Here is a 16,309-nt window from a genome sequence, read left to right as displayed (position 1 = left end):
TGAGTTAGATCATAAACCCCCGAACAAATGACTACAACCTTTTCAATATGAGAGGTGAATCGAATAAAAGTTTGTGACTACGTTTAGCCAAAAGCATATTCAAAGAGCATCACCTAAAACACACAAAAATCTTGAATTTGAAATGTTTCATTTATACAACGTCGTATTTTGGGCGCCTACGAAATGTAAAGACACGGGGTTAATCATATTGCATGTGTGTTGGAAACCAACTGAAATGTTTAGATTCGACTAATAAAAAATATACACGGTACGTGAGCGACATCTTGTGGACTTATAAGTCGTATATTTCAGTAGATGCAAAGTATACACGATTACAACTTCTACTATAAGTAGGCACAAAACAATACAAAATTATTGCACAAAGTACGTCGTGTGCGTCTAAATCATTTAGCGGAAGTTTCATAAGTATTTAGGATGCTTCAATTAAAAAATCAAAGTCAAGAGAAATAACAAAGTTTCAAAAACAGGGACCAGCAAAACATTTCATTGCAAATACAATAAGTGGGTTGTTTGTCAAACTTTTTTGGTGGGTATATCTACACACGTGTGTCTGGAACATGCTGGGCATTTTTTCAACATAAAAGCAGACGTTTGTGAGTAGGTGTAAAAATTGACCGGATTGTATAAAATTAAGCGAAAAAATTTGTCAGAAACATTTAAGGATTATCGTTCATCGTTGATTCAATCCAACTTTGAACCTTGGAAACTTCTGTGTAAAATGATGGATACACAGATCCATCTTTATGAACTTTAGCGCAGCTGTAGCCAAAACTGACAATTCCAATTTGAATCCAACACGATTCTCCGGTATTCGGGTTCTTGTACTTAAAACCAAGGTTGTAATGTTGTTTATATGCCTAAACCTGCGTTCGATGACGTAAGCTTTCAGAAGTAGTCAGGATTAAAAAAAATAACTTTTTTCAAATTATTCGAAAAAGTTGGCACGTTTACAACTCTTGTTAGCTACTGCTAATGCTCGAAGTGGCATTAAAAACTTTGTTTTGAGTAAATGATCACCAACTTACCATTTGAAAAAACAACAACATAGATTTACTTTGTATTAAGCTTACTACCCAATTGCACATATACCTCTCGCATAAGAGGTCCACCGCTATCTCCCTGACATGTGTCAGACACCGTATTCAACCACTCAGGACTTTTCACACAAATCATCTGATTAGTGTACAAAAAACGTATTCCCGATCGTGCTATCTTTTCAACTTCTTCATTGCATCTGGTGATACAAGCATTCAAAAATATTAAAGCACCACTAATCATCTCTTAAACACTGCCGCAACTAAACAATTTTACAATATTTTTTATGCAAATGTAAATCTTGTCATTAAAATTCGTATAGAAGAAGAAATGACATGCGCAAAACAAAATGACAACTTCTGAGAGAATTGTCACTCGATTCTCATAAATCGAACTACTTTACGTTGAGAACTACTGGTTAAGTCAAATGGTTTAGCATTAACGACGTATGACAGAGCGCCAAGACCAAATTCGAACATTAAGGCCTGGTTAAAGGTTGAATAATTGCAAGGTGCGTTCTCACTAACGCTTCATCACATTACTGTTATCAACTCAAACTTACGAGGCATCTGACTGGATTTGTTGGACTGCTTCCTTAAGACGGTACGGAATTGGGACCGTTTTGTTAGTAGACAAAGTCCATCTTCCAAATCCTGTAACGATCACAGGTATTCTGCTAACTTCAACATAGTCATCGACTATCCATCTTCCTGCATACAGAAAGCGTTGTAAATGCTTGCCTGTGTTGCAATAGCTGTACAACCCAACAAGTCCAATTTAAATTGTACAGAATTTGTGGGGCATTTTGAGGAAAAATATGTGGTCAGAACAAGGGGAAAATTCATACTTGATTCGAAATGTTTACAAATTTAAGTTTGAAAACATGATAATTCGGTAAATGATTTGTACAATTTTTAGTCTATTGTTTGTCTGTTTTTCTCGCGAGGACGAAACTATATCTAACGACAAAGTTGGGATTTTACACTTTGATTATTACCAAGTCAAGGTTAACGCGCAAATTTTTGTTGCACGCGTGTTTTGTACTGTCATTCCACTTGCCTTTCTTTTGACATTTGACATCCTCGGAGTCTCCATCTTCAATTATTCGGTTTCCATTCTGGTCCACGTACTTGTCAATGGGGACACAAGTATTGCTGCAGGGCAGACATATTGGTCTCACATAGGGTGAAAGGGGGATAGTTCCGTCAAACTCTGGTTTTCTGGTCGACCAAACCCAATCAATTCCATCTCTGATGGCTCGAAGTGCCACACCGATTCGAATCTAAACAACCTTTGTTTCTTATTGCAATCTCAACAAACGATCCAATTAGATTGGGTTATATTCCGTTTCATTATGTGATTGTTTTATATTATATCTGTTAAAATCTTGATATTTTACAGCACTGATAACATTGTAAAAAATCAACTACCAGCGGCGTTGTTGGTTTCCTTTTATTTCAGTTACAAGCTAAATCAAATGGCATAACGTTTTTTTCACTCATTTTGTTCAAATTGAATGTGAAATGTTTCGCTTCATCTCTAAGGCAATTGAAAGTATCACATTTCTTAGAAGTTTTTTTTAGTTTGCAGCAAAACAAAATACTGACCACACTCATTTTTCCAATGAGCCATCAAAATTTAACAAACGTGAAACTGAGATTCTGTTTTGAAACAATATTAAATCGTACCAGTGCCACGTCATGATCAAAGTTGTTTCTTCCATCGCGATCTTCTCGATCAAAATCTTGATGAATAAAAATTCTTCGCGGTTGGAAAACTTTCATGGCCGGGTTAATGGCTTGTCTAGGCTTTGGCCGCACGAAAATACCTGACAAAAAGAAAAAATATCACAGATTTACAAGCGCCATCCGACAAAGGAAGACGAAACGGTATTAAAAAAGTTGTTATTACCTACTGCCACAGCCAGGGTGCTTGTCAGCTGTTCGATGTCGGCGTAGTTGTCAAATATATGAGCGGCTGTAAGAACCCATTGCTGATTGATAAGGCTTCCACCAGAGAATATCCCTTTAAAGCTCTGTGAAGGTAAAGAATCATTAAGTGAAACCGATGGAAAATAAGTAAATTTTAAAAATGAAGCAGTGTTTTTTTATGGTGTTTTGGGGGACCGTAGCGGTTTCCCAAAATTTGGACTTGCAACTACAGCTTTAGGAAAAATGGCTATTTTTTGGTATTGAAATGAAACACTTGCGGTCTCTTAAAACTACTTTGCGGTCACCCAAACCAAACCTTAAAAAAAACCTGGTGGGACACCAAAGGGACCTTATAAATATAAAGTAGAATGTGATAATAGAACGCGATGCAGCTACACGGGCATTATAAAGCGCCATAGTAAGATAGTTGCATCGACCAAAAACGTTTTAAATTAATTCTCAGAGCGAACTTTTTTGAACGCGGACTTCTTATTGAAACAAAGGCCACTTACACTGTAAACTGTTAATCCATTTTTAGGCATTACTGCAGCTTGCCACGGCCAGGCTCTTTTTGATTTACCTCCTCCAATGACGCGGCCGAACGCCTTTTTGTGGAAAATACTGTCCTTTTTCCCAGCTTGGCCGCATTTCTTTAAATCTAGAAGTAAAGATCATTGGGAGTAAATTAGTTTTAGTACCAATACATTTATGTTACGTGTATGTGTGATTATCACATTGTATATCCGGTATGTTTAAAAAATAGTTCCTTTGGCATAGTTGTTACTTTGTGGCTGAGGTATTTTGCTCCCTGTTATTAACTGCTCCTACTTTGTTTGTAAAAAACTAACACTTTTTCAAACAAAATAATACAGAATTTCGCTGCATCGTTTCGTCCTAATTCATACTGTATCTGGTTTAAAATTTTCGTTTAAAAATCTAACAAAAAGTGCTAAATAATGATGGTTGGTGCAAAGAGCATTGGTGCCCAGTGGAAATGATCCAAATGCTTATGACCAAAGCTGTCTGGGTTGGAGAAGGTTTTAAAAAATGCCAATAAAACTAACTTTAAAGCTTTAGTTCCGAACACCATTCCTGTTTAGGTGCTAATGTGATATTTTAGGTCTTTACGCCATCTATTGGCTTTTTGCAACTTTTTGTTTGATGTGGGTTGCAGTGTTTGTAGCAATACGGTCACAAAACGTATTAAAGTCAAAAACGTCAGATTTTTATGATATTTCGCCTTTGTGTCTTTTTGTTTCCTAATATAGCCAAAGTACTATAAACAGTTTATATGAAACACCGTATCGGGGGCATGGTCTTGCTTGATATCGCATGGTTGAACAACTTAAATTGGATCACGGGAAAAAATTTACAAATATTTAGATTCAGTGTCATACAAAGTGAAACTGATTGCTTTTATGTTGTAAACAAAACATTTCACATATCCTTCATTTAACCAGACAGCTGTCAAATGTTCCAATCCACAAAAAACTGAAAATCTGAATAGATACTCATACATTATGCATATATGACTTAAATACATTTAATGTTAAACATTTACCTCTAGAATTATTGTAGTGTTATGTGCGTTAAAATTTGTATCCAAAATGTCTCTCACTCAACTTTACTTAAAGTGACATGACTCACCAGTGGTAAAATTTGCGACCTCGTCAAGGTAAGTGTTAAGAAGGTAATAGTTCTCTATTCGAATAAAGTTTTCGGGTTTGCTTGCCAACCGCCTCATCTCTTTCTCGGCGTCTCGAGATTCCTGATCGAAATTTTTGCACGACGTGCATGCCGTGACAACGTATATCTAAGATGTACCCGACCGCGTTAAATTGTAAGCAACTTTTACTCAGAAGCAAAACATTTCTGCAATTGTCAAAAATGGGCGACATTCCTCTGTGCATTTATATGCATATTTGGGCAATTATTTGAATATGATGGCATTGTATTATTACCCGGTTAAATTATTCTGCACTTTAAACTCAAAGCATCCAATTTTAACTTGTTTATGGGTTGTTTAAACTTTATATTTTGCTGAAGACCTAGACTCGCTCAGTATTGAAATCTAAAAAACAACTTTTCACTCAATTACATGTCGTTCGCGCACCGGCTTAAAATTCGCTTAAAAATGAACAAACAAAACTTAAAAAAAAACAGAATATTTTACACAAACTTTAAAACAAAAATTTTGAAACTGGTCACCTCGAGAACATCACCAAATTCATTAAGCATCTCATTTTTGGTTTGATACGGATTTTCTCCTTCATTTGTTTTTCCTGCATGAAACAAGTTACTCAAACAAGTTACGTTTACAATACAGAACTACTTACCATCTGTAAATAAAAAGAAATGTCGTTCCTTATCACGATCATTGTTTGAGCTTATTGCCATTTGTTTGCCAATTTCCTTTAGCGCTTTGTTAGTTGCCGTGTTGCCTCGTAATCTTTCGGTAAAAAGTCCTGTAAAAATTGCACTTTTCTGAAACACAATGCTTTTTACCACAAGAAAATTGGCGTGGCTGCAGCGCGTTCAACCATGATCCACCTAGAGCTGTTATCAAATAAAGGTTTTGAAATTTTCAAATAATTTTTTTCCTTTCAACTCAAATAATCAAATAATTTAAATAATTTAGAATACCTTATACATGATTTAGAATACCAATAATCTAGAATATCTGATACAGGCCCAGAGTCATTATTAAATAAGGGTAGTTGAAATTACGAAATGAATTTGTAAGTTCGTATAGTCATTAAATCTAGGCTACTTCTTTTTTTTCTGTTTAAAATAATAAATTAGTACAGATAGAGACATGCTTCAGTTACTCTCCGTAATTTTGCAAATCCATATGTATTTCCGTGTGTATTTTTTCACTTTATTTCAACAGCTTTTTCTTGGATACTTGCTGAATTGAGTTGTGATCTATAACATTTTATTTACTTGCTTGAATAACTTTAGTTATTCCTGGGTGTAACTAATACCGGAATAAACAGTAAATTGTCATGCTTTTTTGTCCAACATTTTTGGGGGAATGGGTAAATGAACATTAATATACGGCTGAAAACATATGTTGCAGTGCTTCTGTGTAACCGCAATTTTATAAAAATGTAAAATTGATTTTGCACATATATCGAGGTTTATTGCATAGAAAAAACTATTTGCTTGTATTTGAAATTATTTAAAAAATTTTGAAATAATTACAAATTTCAAAAAATCATATAATATTTGTGTGATAACAGCCCTAGATCCTCCATCCGTTTTGCGCTCCAAAACGTTTCACCATTGGGCAGAATTTTTCTGCTTAGTGCTATTGTGTCGCTATGTTCTCTTTCACCTAAGCGAAATAAAACTTATACAACTTAACGTATGAATTTCTCACCGCTTCTATAATCCTCTAGACAATTGCGAAGCTCAACGAGAACAGCTGTAGAGTTTTGTTGATTATCTTGCAAACGAATCCTCACTTCGAAATCACTACCAAACACCATTAATCCATAATTGATGCTAGCTTGGTAATTTGAAAGCTGCAAAAGGTATGTTACAGTGAAATCAGTTTTTTGCATGTGTTGCTCTCTTATATTAAAAAATCATACCCTTTTTACTAAGTTCTTTGCAAATGCGATTGCATACATAAACTGGACATCTTTAATGCTGTCGGACGCATCAAATATGAAAGCAATTTCGTGGTGTTTGCCTTCCGTCGTGGAAATCGAACGTCCAAAGCCACGCTGAGGGAGGGTTGCAACGCTTCCAGCAAGTTTGCGGAGAGAGTCGCTCGCACTGTCTGGGTACCTAGGGTCTGTTTATTGTATAATCACAAAGTTAGAAATACTATACAAAACAAAAATGCAAAAGTTTGATGCAAGTTAAGTTTTGGTATTAGTGCAAAGATCCAAAACGAACGATAACCGAGGAAATGACAGCCAAGAAGGCAAAACAAACAAATAGCATCTGAAAGGAAGAATCATGCTTAAAAGCCACGTACATATCCTTTTTTTCTAAATTTACACATGCACGTTTATAGTTGTCTGAAGTAAAGGAATGCAAAATATATTAAAACATAACCAAAAAGTCAGGAATTTAATACACACAAAATGCCTACCCAGGCAAAGCGGTGCTCCACCATCACTCCATTCCAAAGACCACAAACACACTTGGTCTGCTTCTCCCTCCATGGTATAGTTCGGATCGCATTCGAAACGTACTGTACGGGATTCGTCAAAGTCATCACCATCTCTACTTCCGTGCACTGGTACTCCGGGGTCAGGGCATCTTCTTTGTTGACCTAAAGTAGGTTAGTATGATTTCTTATTGAGTGATCTGATGAAAACGTTTTTTACAGTAAAATTTTTTGATTCAACTACCTTAAGTGTTTTTCATTAATAATTTTGATGATTTAAAATAAGTTAACAACGACAAGCGACAACCGACGCAGGTCAAGTCTTGTACAAAACAAATTAGGCTACAACTGTAATGCTTTCATTTGTGTCTGTGACTTCGCGTTGAATTATTGGTATTTTGTTCGGTCAGCAGTTCTGTAACAGTTTTTTTTTCCTTTGCCTGTGTGTGGCGCACTATAGTTGTTGCATATAAAAGGCTGTGAACGGACGTGGTTGTGGTAAATATAAAAACGTGAGTTTTTATATCCCGCAGTAGATAAATAACTCATAAGTCATTTAGCTAATATTTTGGTCACATTGCTGCTTACAAACTATAACAAGATGCTGTTAACGCGGTTCCCTATCAAGATATTGTTATTGCAACTTCTTTAAAAAGTGAGTTTCTAAGTGAAAACTGGGGAAAGACAACATGCTGTTAATGCGGTCCCCTATCTAGTTATTGTTATTGCAACATCTCTGGGAAATGAGTTTCCAAGTAAAAACTGGGGGATTCATTTTTTGAGATAGAATTTAGATAGAGTGTGGCGGCAAGTCGCAAACTTGAATTGGTCAGGAAAGGGACAAGATTTCATTTTGTTAAAAAAAACGTTTATAAATTTACGACGTAATTTCTTGGCTATTAGCAATTGAATACGATACTACAACCCGTGTTGAATGTTGACAAAGCGAGAAAGATAGACATTACATTTAACAAAACTAGATTCTTGCTAGGTAAATGTGACCTTTTTGTCATCTTATGAGGGCACAGGGCGTGTGGTAAACATGTTGTTTAAACTTGCAGACGTTTGAGCTTGCGGAAGTATTTCGAATGAACTACATTCGAGAACTACTGTTTCCTTCAATCAAATCGGCACTGATTGCGCATGCAATAAAGCGTTTTGAACGAGTTGCACCTGTTGTTGTGTAACATTGTGGTTGGGCTTGTTGGGTTTGACAAACATATATTTTGATAGTTACGAACTTGCACGTGTACAACTTAATTTGGGAAATGTAGGTCACAGCTTACACTAGGTATACTCATAATAAGCTTGCATGTAACGAAAAAAATCGTAGCGAATCTATACTTTATTCGTAAGTCGAAGACAGTGTTTTCAGCCACTTTCTCGCTGCACATCCTGTTATGAGTGGGTCGCAAAAATCGTTTTTAAAGATGCCCAATTTTATCTTATGTTTTAGACAGCTTAATGACAAAACGCGGGCTTGCTTTACAAAATTAGATTTTCAGTTTGACATAAGCAGCCTCACACAACACACTGTACGTTTATAAACTTTACTGACTGATTAAAGCACGATTATAAGAATTATTTTGCACTCAAAAAAGCAACAGCAATTATTTAAAGGAAGCCCAAAATAATAATTTTATTATAAATTTATTGTTCCAAATTAGGTCACACTAAAATAAGTACTTGCCACGGCGCTCCCATATCGGGTAAGGCAATGTTTAAATCTTACCCAAGAATTGACATCCTGTCAATAATCCACTCCAACGTCCGTTTTCCATGCACGTACGGTTCGCTGCTCCGCTCAAAACGTAGCCTGACTGGCAGCGAAATCGCACCGTCGAGTTAACAGCGTAAGTATCATTTCTTTCGGATTCGAGAATTAGATTTCGCCGAGCAAGGTGCCTTGTTGGATCACCACAGAAGATTTCTAAAATTGTGGTTTAAAATACCCGAGTAAAATTATGATCGAAAACTTTCCTGAAGTTTGTTTTGTTGTTACATATAGGTTATTTCAAAAGTTTTTACTGTTTGGACTTTTTGGACACCTTCCCAACCGTTTAACCATTTGACCAAACATAACCTGAGTTTGACACACTGAACAATATTGTGAAATAGACTGCAATGATGACACAATGTTTAACTTGAGGATGCAAATTAATTACGGGTAATGTTCAGTGCAAATCTATATGATAGAAATTATAAGTTAAAAAATTGATTTACCAAGTATGGTGGTACGTCTAAAAAAGTGAACATAAACATAATTGCCAAGGAACTTGTTGATATAAAAGCTTGGCAGTTATGGTTATGATTAAGTTGCTCTTCAAATCCATGTATGGTGTTCCTATGTTATGTTAGTAGTCCAACCCTTTGTTACGCGATAGAGCCGCATGGACGCCATTTTGTGTCCAAATTAATACAGCAGGTATAGGGAAAAACACATAAATTGTCTGATTTTTACAAACTGGTGGGCTTTAACGCGAATTTGATAGGCCAAATCGAATAAAGCTTTTGAGTAGTAACATTTGAGCGTGATAATGTTCGCTGAACGCAAATATTTAAAGTTCACATGAAAATTAAGCGGCCAAATTTACATGAAAAACAGCAATTTAGCTTTTAATATTGCGTTGAAATGTTAGAACCCGAAATTTTCATTCAATTTGGCGAATCAAATTCGCGTCGAAGCTCTCCATGTTGTAAAAATCAGACAATTTATGTGTTATTTTTCCATACCCGCTGTATCATTTTGGACACAAAATGACTCCATAGGCTTAATTGCGTAACAATAGGTTGGACAACTTGTGTTTTATATAGACTTTGGTGCCAGCCACACCCAAAGCTTTAGTTTTCGCACAAACATACGTTCGTGCTTGCTAGGGCAGTTGGGAAGTTTGTTGGTTGGAAAGCTTCAGTTTAACTTGCAAGATTCTAGTTATTTCAGTAAAGTATGAAGTGAAAATAACGTTAACGTGTTTACTGCTGTCAACTGATGGAGGTGTTTCTTTGTGAAGGTATTACTGGTGCTGTAGCATACGACTGTATAAATCTGTTAATCAGTGCATCTATTTTAATCAAAGTTTTGATGTACCAAATTTATGTTCATGTACCAATATATAGTTGTATTGCAACCTAATTTGTAATGATTACATGTTGCTTTTCAGGAATGGTTGGTACGATGCCCAAAACGCACCGTCTGCGTTGACGTTTGAAAAAGCAAAGTTTTCATATGGTAAGGTATATTTTATAGGTAAGCCATTGAATGCGTAAAATGTGTGTCAGTTTCAATATTTTAGAATCTTTCTTAGGATTTACATTTATCGCAAATCTTTGCTTCTGTCAGTAATTAAATTAAACAGGAAATTTCATGGCCTCCGAGGTCAACAAATAATGTTCCAATGCACTAGAATTTTCGGATTTTACTAACGTCACAATCATAAATTTTACTAGGTCACAATCATAAAAACAGCACATCCAGTTAATCTTTTCATAAAAACACACATTCAGTTAATCTTTTCATAAAGTACAGGTGCATTTTAAACACACAAGCTTTGTGACACCACAAACACATATTTGGTGTAAGTTGTGTTTATCGTTGATTTAAAATTAAACGTTTATTTAAACTTTATCCATACTGGACTAAATTTATTGACTGCGTGGATTTCGTTAAATATCTCATGGTTTTATTTTCGCTGGTGCTGTAAGTAGCTGTTAATATACTTACATGTTTTTCTCAGCAATATGTTTTCCTTTTTGGTGATGAAAACATGGTATAGAACTAGGATAAATCAACATACACTTTCTGCTCCAACCAACCTTCACATATCACTGGATCTCCATACCATTGACCGGAATTTGAACATTTGTGTGACGCGTCCCCACTTGCCAAGTAGTGTCCGGAATCACAAAGATAGTTGGCAATCCGGTTAATTCCCTCATCTGTGTACTCAACTCTCGTGTGTATCCTAGAGGGCGCAGCGGAGCAATTCACATCTAAAACATACTCATTAAATTAGGCCTACCATACGTCCTCTTTTTGGAGGACATGTCCTCCGTTTTAACAAAAACCAAGTTGTCCTCGGAGGACCATAAAAAGTGCCCAAATGTCCTCCTTTTTGATTTTTTTGATTTACTAAATATCAATGGTGCAGTTATGCCTTTAAAAACAGCCGAGGACTACATCTTCAGCTTATTTTAAGAAATATGGGTGGATTTTACATAGCACGTTAATGAAAATATTGTGATTACCGCTTAACTTCATATTGGATCATTTGACTGCCAAAAAAGTCTAATATATTTTGCTCTTGTTATTGGGCCCTAAAAAAGCTTTTTATGTTTTTTCAATAATGTGTCCTCCTTTTTGTTGATGTAAATATGGTAGGCCTAATTAAATAAACATCAAGTTTTATAGAGCTCTTCTGGCAAATGTATTGTTATTCCGACGTTTCGACGTCCTATATAACAGGTCGCCTTCATTAGGGTAAATAACAATGAATGCACGTAGTACGAACAAAAATGCAATTGCCAGAAGAACTCTATAAAACTTGATATTATGCCTGACAGCAATAGCTTACATATTAAATAAACATGTTTGAAACAAGTGCATCAGAATTTGAATCGTTTCTTACGCCTGGTTTTCAGTACAATTGTAATCTCAACAAATTGCCTAGAATCGCACCATTAAACTAACACAATATTTCAATACTTCCAAAAACAATTTTTACTAATTTTTATGTTTTTTTACACTCCTAATTAGAGGTTGTGTTTAAACCAGGGAGTCGAACGCGCCAACCAGTTTGAGCGGTTTATTTCATTAAACTTGAATCTTAAATTACGATTTTATTAAACTTCGAACCGGAGTTGAACCCTACATTTTGTTTAGTGTTAAACCGACATCGAACCAGTAAAAATGCAGCCTGTGTTATGTTTTGTGATATTTTTTTCAAAACAGCGTACTGAAGAATAGACACGAGACAACAGCTATAGGGCGTGTCAAAACCAACGAACTTAAAGCTTTCCCGCAGTACACGGTCAAAAACAAGGCCATATAGATAATGAGCAGAATTATTTTAAAAGAATAGGGATTGTAATCGGTTTGAAAACCGCAACAGTAATTTGCTCGAACCGGAAATAACCCTAACCCTAAAACATACATTTTTTAAAACCTGAAACGAACCCAAGCCCCATAAAGCAAAACAATAAAAACCCGAACCCATATAACAAGCGGTTCGACTCCCTGGTTTAAACTGTGCAAAATCTTTAAGAATGTGGAAATTTTAAATTGTGTATAAGTTACTTGTATAAGTTGTGCTTTTGCAGAAATCGTCCTGAACCAACGTGCACTAAGTACAGATGATTCAAGCTACGAATTTATTGCGTAGAACTGAGGATGCAATTAAATCGGCGAAATTGATATTATACATTGCAAAACGAGTAACACAGATTGATGTAGGTGCATTGAAAGCTTCAGTTTACTATGACTTGTATAGCAACGGTTACTTGTTTGTCTTCGTTGTTTGGCGTCTTTTAAAACCAAACATTTCAAAATTCGTAGAGCCTAATTACTTTAATGTTGACTTACGGGGGTCGACGCACTTTCTTCCACATGGACCATCACACATGCATCTCTGCGTGCCAGTGCAATCTTCATCTGTGACACAATCTTCTCCGCAAGTCAGATTGTAGAGTCCTACGCTGTAGCTATCAGGTCGACACTTAACTGCAACAACAGAACTTAATTTAAACGCATGTTTTGATTAAGTAATTTATTTGAGTTTGCCTATTTGTTTGTTTTTGTGAATTTACTTTTACATTCAGTTACAAAACTATGTTAAGTTGGGAATGCACAACTTGATTTAGTCACAGGGCTGAAAACGTTAATCTAATTGCTAGCACCCTTTGTGCGAAGTAGTTAAGTTGGCCTTTTACCAAGCGAAATAAACTTAACTCAAACGCAGTGATGCACCGAGTCGGCTTTCTTTGCCAAATCAACTGAAGCATCTATTATGCTACGTGTTTAACATGTAAACATAAGTTTTACTATCAGGCAAACAGTTTCACTATAAATTAACTCTCCAGCTATTACATAATGAATGAGTTATTGCCGGGTGGAGGCTAAAGTTTTAAAGATCGTAAATTAAACGTGATTTTAGTTTTTGCGCAGTTAAAAAGATAATTGGGTTCCTTATTAAGCAGAAAATACACGATTTACGCTTTGAATTTGTGTTCGTACCAAAATCGTTTTTGCCCAACTGAATGTTTGTGAAAAAGGTTAATTCGGCCAAAAAAATCTGTACATCACTAGTAAAACGGGCCATTTATTACCCTTTATTTAACTAAATGACTATCATTTGTTCCAAACAATAAACTAAATGACCAACGTATCTAACCAGAGACACAAACATATTATAAGTTGTATAAAATTAGTTATTAGTTGTACTAAAAAAAAATAGTTGTAGTAAACTGGACACACATGTGTAATGACGATTTTGTGGTTAGATGACAAGAAATCTTGTTTTATTTTCAATTTCAATTAACACATTCAATTAACGTTCCTATTCTTCCACAAGCCTTCGTAACAGTATGACACATTTTTACCTGCACAGTGCACTTGAGCATCGGTCCACGTTTTGCGCGAAGTGCATCGAATTTGAGGACCAATTGAGACCATGCCGGCGGGACAAGAATACTCAACAAAGTCGTCAAACTGAAAATACTCTGTCACCCGGACCAGAGAATGATTGACGAAACGATAAACTTTGAATCCAGTGCTTCCGTTTACCGTCGGTGGATTTCCTTCGCACTCCAAATCTGTGGATTACAGAAATGGATAGAAAATTTTACCGCCTTGAATTCACACCAACTTGTTAAATACATTTTACCCGGAACCAACAATTATTACCATCATGATAACTTTCACAAATAAAATTACACTGGTAAGTTTCGTTGTTGTGTGGTCTTTTTGTTTAATTTGTTTCATTGAAAACTAGTTGTATTTTAGCTTAGCAAAATCTGTAATATTATTAGTGGTTTATATCACTTATCAACAAATTTCGTTACAGTTTTGTGCACTTAAGCAATTCATTAAATTTGGATCCACAGTTCTCTTCAAATGCACGTAACACACAGACTAGGGTATCGTAAAGCAACAAAACAACAGCAGCGGTTATCGATGCCTGTTGATGTACAAGTGAATAGTATTTTTGTCCGAATATTTAAAGCAAAAAGATACTTACTTGGATTGAAACAGGACATCCCGCAATGGCCGTCACACCTGCAACGCTTCTTCTTCCTGCAATCGAAGTCAGAAGTGCAAGGTTTTCTGCAGTCTTGTCCAGCAGCTTGAGCCGCATCAGAATCGCGCTGAGGGCATTCCCCTACATATTGATCGACTTAGAGGTATAAATATGAGTTGGCATTATGCATCTAAAAACTGAAATTCACATAGATCTAAGTTTTATAAAATCCTTCGCTTTTAACGAAGTTTAGCTTGGGAACTAAAACATTCCGGTAAGCTAAAAATAATACCAGGAATGCATAATATATAATGTCAAGTTTAAGATTTTAGATCTAGTTCTTTGATCTGTTACAAAAACGACCTTGGCAATTTGAAAAATATATTTACCATTTGTTATATTTAACAGTTATACTAAAATTTAATAACAAACATAACAAAAATCTTGCTTTTGTGTAAAGAAAGCGTTAAATTGCATTACTGAACTGGTTTGCTTTCCATACTCTCCATACCCTTCCTTTATTTTTGGAGTTTGATCACAAATGCACAGGAGTCGACACAAGATTCGGACCTACGACCTTGCGCCTAGAAAGCAACTGTGCTCCATCGTACTTCAACAATTACCCTTTGCTTTAAATTGTGTGTTTTAAGTATTTTTGCACTCACCGCATCTTGCGTATTCGTAGCTTTCATCTTCGTTATTAAAGCAGTCGTTCGTTCCGTCACACAACTGGTCATTGTTGAGACAAATGTCACCTGGGCACTGAAACCGACCATCACGACATAAACGTGAACCTTGTGTTGCTGCATAAATTTGAACCATAAGGTAAGAGATTTACACATTTTTTCGGCCGATACACAAAAATTTGAGTTTGATTTTTATTTTGCGCGCAAACATGCGGCAATATGTCCAATCCAGTTTGTTTTGTGTGTCATATGAGATGGATGATTTAAGTTGAAAAAATACCGCATTTGATTAACGACAAGCTTGGCTTCGTATGTTTCTTTGCTGCAAATTAAACAGTCAGAGCGCACAATCCCTAAGCGTATAACTTTGACGGAAGAAAATGGCATTGGCAAAACATTCTGTGACAAAAGTAACGCAAAATTTGATGGTAAAAATATATACTCTCGGTTTATATTTACGTTTATGTACTTAAGTAAATGCGAAAAAATGTGTAGTTACCTAAACGCTTTTAAATTTATTAGACCCAAATCTTGCAAATCGAATTTGACTGTCAAATCGTTTATGTCCAAAATGTACCGTTAAACACGCTACATATCCATATAATATTCACTTACATATGATACAAAGAGCAAGAACTGCAAGTGCCAGAAGGCTATGCATATTTCGTGGATTCCAAATTTTAACTGCGAATATAGGTTTCAGATTTTAAATTTAAACTTCTACAAATAAATGTGTGTTTAACTCTCGAAAAATACTTAGCCAACGTTTTACATGAGAATTGAAACATAGTTTTTAACGTTTCATGGTTAGGTAATGAGTAACTGTTAAAGACGACACAACAGTATTTAGATACAACTGTGTAGTTATGTTTAGTTGTGTCATCGGTTAATAATCAAATAGGCGTCTTCTTAAAGATTTTATTTTGCCTAGTAATCTTTTTACTGAAGCAACAATATACCTTCCAATGTTACACTTCTTTACTGCATCTTTCTTTAATTTCCCTAACACGGGTTGTTTTAGATTCTATTAATCCAACCTTAACTTTAATGCTAGTCCCACTACATAACGCTTGCTGCAGCGCCTTTACCATCTATCGACCAATTGTGCCTTATACTTGTCGCGTTTTATAACGTCTCATCGTTGCGCAACTTGGTGAATATTTTAGCGCAAATGTGCTGCCACAATTTGTTTCACTCGAAATAAACTAAACTCAACACATAATACACGTCTAATAACAAGTTCCAGCCCAGGCAACTTATGGTCCTTGCTTGAACCATGCT

The 16,309-nt window shown here is 35.6% G+C and overlaps 1 protein-coding gene across 1 annotated transcript; it reads right to left on the bottom strand.

Annotated features, from left to right (window-relative positions):
* Positions 1-416: 416 nt before the first annotated feature.
* On the bottom strand, positions 417-15,728 carry LOC145205031 (complement factor B-like). Its single transcript, XM_080077667.1, has 20 exons — positions 15,644-15,728; positions 15,008-15,145; positions 14,343-14,483; positions 13,705-13,917; positions 12,689-12,826; positions 10,924-11,100; positions 8,843-9,040; positions 7,093-7,275; positions 6,584-6,789; positions 6,370-6,514; positions 5,324-5,452; positions 5,196-5,269; positions 4,635-4,800; positions 3,500-3,645; positions 2,968-3,091; positions 2,745-2,884; positions 2,112-2,338; positions 1,619-1,762; positions 1,111-1,255; positions 417-845 (listed from the first exon to the last, which is right to left on the bottom strand). Exons 1-20 carry the CDS (start codon positions 15,687-15,689, stop codon positions 678-680), a joined length of 3,048 nt encoding a protein of 1,015 aa, XP_079933793.1. The 5' UTR covers positions 15,690-15,728; the 3' UTR covers positions 417-677.
* Positions 15,729-16,309: the final 581 nt, after the last annotated feature.

The sequence above is a fragment of the Phallusia mammillata genome, chromosome 8 (assembly GCF_965637545.1).
Source record: "Phallusia mammillata chromosome 8, kaPhaMamm4.hap1.1, whole genome shotgun sequence".
Taxonomy (NCBI): Eukaryota; Metazoa; Chordata; class Ascidiacea; order Phlebobranchia; family Ascidiidae; genus Phallusia; species Phallusia mammillata.
This window is presented reverse-complemented; position numbering and strand designations above follow the sequence as displayed.